General features: G+C 48.1%; 1 protein-coding gene across 1 annotated transcript in view; it reads right to left on the bottom strand.

Moving 5' to 3' along the window:
- Positions 1-3,099, bottom strand: part of elk1 (ETS transcription factor ELK1) — a gene marked incomplete at its 5' end in the record, with an annotated part of 6,150 nt that extends 3,051 nt beyond the window's left edge. The window contains 4 exon segments of the mRNA XM_037685080.1: positions 77-469; positions 2,417-2,554; positions 2,663-2,836; positions 2,914-3,099. Of these exon segments, the coding sequence (XP_037541008.1) occupies positions 77-469; positions 2,417-2,554; positions 2,663-2,836; positions 2,914-3,099 (891 nt within the window).
- Between the last annotated feature and the right edge of the window lie 247 nt (positions 3,100-3,346).

The following is a 3,346-nucleotide window of genomic DNA, read 5'->3' as shown; positions in this document are numbered from 1 at the left end:
AGGAGGAGCAGAAGAAGAGATGAATGAAAGTGAAGAAGAATGCTTGATTTTGATTGGCTGCGTCTCCTCCCCTCACCTGCTCCGCCTGCTTCCTCTCCAGTGTTACCATCTCCAGCAGCTCCTCCTCTGACGGGAGGTTCTCCTCCTTGATGACGATGTGGGGTGGGGGAGGACGTGGGGTGGGCGGAGCCTTAGTGGAAGGCGGGGCCTGCTGCTGTTGGGGAGGAGACGGGTTGATTATGACAAACACAGGAGGGGGGTGAGGAGCAGCCTGGGGGTGAGGAGGAAAGATGGGAGCGCTGTCCTGTGGCGACAACTGGGGGGGACACAGAGAAACATGGGAAGGGGGGGCGGGACTTCCTGCTGCTCCGACGGGCCTGAGGGGAAGGAGAGGGTTGAGGGACGATGGGTCTCCAACGGTGGTGAGGTAAATCTGGGGCGGGTCGCTCAGAGGGGCTCCGGGGGGGTTCTGAAAGTGGACAGAGGACACGACGAGGTCATTCAGAAAGAGCTCTGACCTTTGACCTCTGATTGGTCAGAGGCAGCAGAACACAGTTCCCATGTGACGCAACATCAGGATGTATCCTCCATCCTGTCAGGCTGCCTCCAGCTGCAGATACAGCTGTGGATCTTTAAGTAAACCAACGCTCGTTTCGTGCTGCGTTAGAGCATGCTACAACCGGGAGACGTTTCGGCAAAGCACGGTTTTCACTTAGCCTATTTTTCGGCCTATAAGTGGCGGAGTTTTGCATAATTTCATGCCCTGCGACTTCAACGCTGAAGAGACGTATTTATGGATTTTTGTCTTTTTATAATCAATGTTTGGCTGAGACGTTTCATTCGTTCTGACTGAAAATATTGAACACTACCACCGTCAGCTGCTAGGTGGCACTCGAGCCGCTCTACAGAACATGCTCCTGTTTCTGAACTGCACAGATCATCAGCAGATATCGATTTTAAAAATCAGTTACATAATTTGAAGTTAAATGAAAAAAGCTTTGAGAATAACTTTAAAGTCAGAAACTGTTGAAGAGTTGTTGATCTGGTATTTATTCTGTAGTCCTCTATGATCAGCAGCATGGAGTCATTTCATTAAAAGACATTAAATCTCCCACAGTTCTCATCTTGTATCACTTTCAGCTGTGTTGAATTTCTAATTATAGGCTTCGACTTAGAACTGTGTCAGTCTCCTCCTGGAGGAGGAACATGCAGCAACATGCATGCTTGTATGTGTTGTACATGTCAATAAAACACTAAACTGGTAAGATGTTAAAGAACAATCACTACAGCCAGGTTTTATAGATGTGCAGTAGAATAAAGTCCAGTAGAGGCGACATCACAATGAAACTGTTTCTCAGTACTGGAGATTAAACAGAGGATCTTCATTATTGAAATAAAGAAGGTGAAACTTGGTGCAACCGTTTTATTCAAACTAAAGATAAGCACACGCACATTTAGGGATGCATGTTGCACAACCACATGTTGAAAAGCAGGTTCATTTACAGAACTGATGTTTTCACTCATTTGCTGCTGTGGTGCACGACTGCACAACTTCTGGACCAAGTGGAGTTTCATCTTCTGGGAGAACCTCACACAGAAACACAACACAGGAGGAAACTATTAAAATGTTCTTGTTTCAGGGTTTTAAAACATTTAACCAATGGATTAAAAGGAGTTACCAAATTGTAATTTTTCACCACTAACTTTATTAACAAAGGCAGTCATAGTGGAAAATAAATAAAATCAGTGACACTTACTGTAGCACGTTAAATACTATGAGCAATAATTACACGTGATTGATTTTGTTAACACCGAGTATGAAAGTCAGTCACAGCAAAATAAATAATGTGTAATGTGAGAAATAGTCCGTGATCTTTACTGTAGCACAAGCTACGTCGTCTTAGCTGATGTAGTTTGTATCTGCAGGCGATGAGGGACTCTACGAGTATTTTACTGTAACTTACTCTGCCAGGCACCAGAACTTTGTCCACATGAAGAGTTCGGACTCCTTCATAAATCCATCGCTGATTATAAGCATCCATGGACTTAAAGCTGCGACGCTCCTCCGTTGTAGCACTCCTGTGTTCACTAAACAATTAACCATATCAGAGTAACTTCTCAGTGATGTCAGCGTGGTCCGGCATGATTTCTGTCTCCACCTGGTACAGGTCAACTCTGGCCGCAGCTGTTTAAAGCACGTGTCTTTCTCTTGGTCAAGAGAATCAATACACTGAGCTCTGCAAGACATCTTGATCGAACGCGGTCCAGCACGAGCCTACACGTATGGCAGAAACACGGTATTGCGCAATACTGGTCACGTGCGTGGGAACTATGTATAAGAGGTTCAAACAGTACAAAGAAGATTCTCTGCAGGTGAATAAACATGACTGAGCAGGGGGCGGAGCCTGTGTCTGACCTGTGATTGGCTGCTTGGAATCTGCGGGCTGAGCGCCGGAGTTGGGCAGGGAGACGTCTGCGAGACAAGAACCTGCAGAGAGGAGTCGGCAGCACCTCCCAGTGACGGGGAGGGTTTACTCTCTGGGAGAGCGCAGACCTGAGGAGGAGGTGAGGCATGAATACATCAAACGGACTGTGGTGGGCTCGTGGGCTAATTCGCCCCGAGTTTAGTCTTGCTGGTTGTCGCCCGACTTCACAGACTCACCTCTCTGGGCAGGCAGTCAGCCTTGGGGGCGGGGTCTGGCTGAAGCAGGAGCTCTGATTTGATTGGCCGGCTGTTGGGTGGGGTCTGCAGAGATTGGATGGTGAAGGTGGAGTAGAGGCCGGACTTCATGTAGTCGTTTCTGGAGCTTTTCTGGGAGCTGCTGGGTGACGATCTCTGTGGATCCAAACAAACCGGCCCGTTAGAGACATCACTCTCAGCTTAAACAGCTAAACACAGACGGTCAGAGGTACCTGGGGTACGCCTTTTGATTGACAGGTAGAAGCCACGGCCCCCAGACCTTTTAACTGGTTGCTTGGGTCAGAGATGTCTTTCCTTTGGCCATCCTCGAGGCTGCGGACCCCATCAGGCAGGGAGGGGTCGGGCTGACTCACAAACTTATACACAAACTTCTGACCGCTCACCTTCTTGATGATGTTCTGAAGAAGAACCAGATCAAAGCAACCGTCAGAACCGTCAGAACCTTCAGAACCTTCAGAACCATCTGATCGAACTATGCACTAGAATTACTGGAATTTAGAGCGGTCCTGCATGTGACACGGTGTGGGAACAGGAAGTCAACAGTGCAGGTGACGGTGTGGGAACAGGAAGTCAACAGTGCAGGAGACACGGTGTGGGAACAGGAAGTACATAGTGCAGGAGACACGGTGTGGGAACAGGAAGTCA

The sequence above is a fragment of the Nematolebias whitei genome, chromosome 11 (genome assembly GCF_014905685.2).
Source record: "Nematolebias whitei isolate Nwh7 chromosome 11, NemWhi1, whole genome shotgun sequence".
NCBI lineage: Eukaryota > Metazoa > Chordata > Actinopteri > Cyprinodontiformes > Rivulidae > Nematolebias > Nematolebias whitei.
This window is presented reverse-complemented; position numbering and strand designations above follow the sequence as displayed.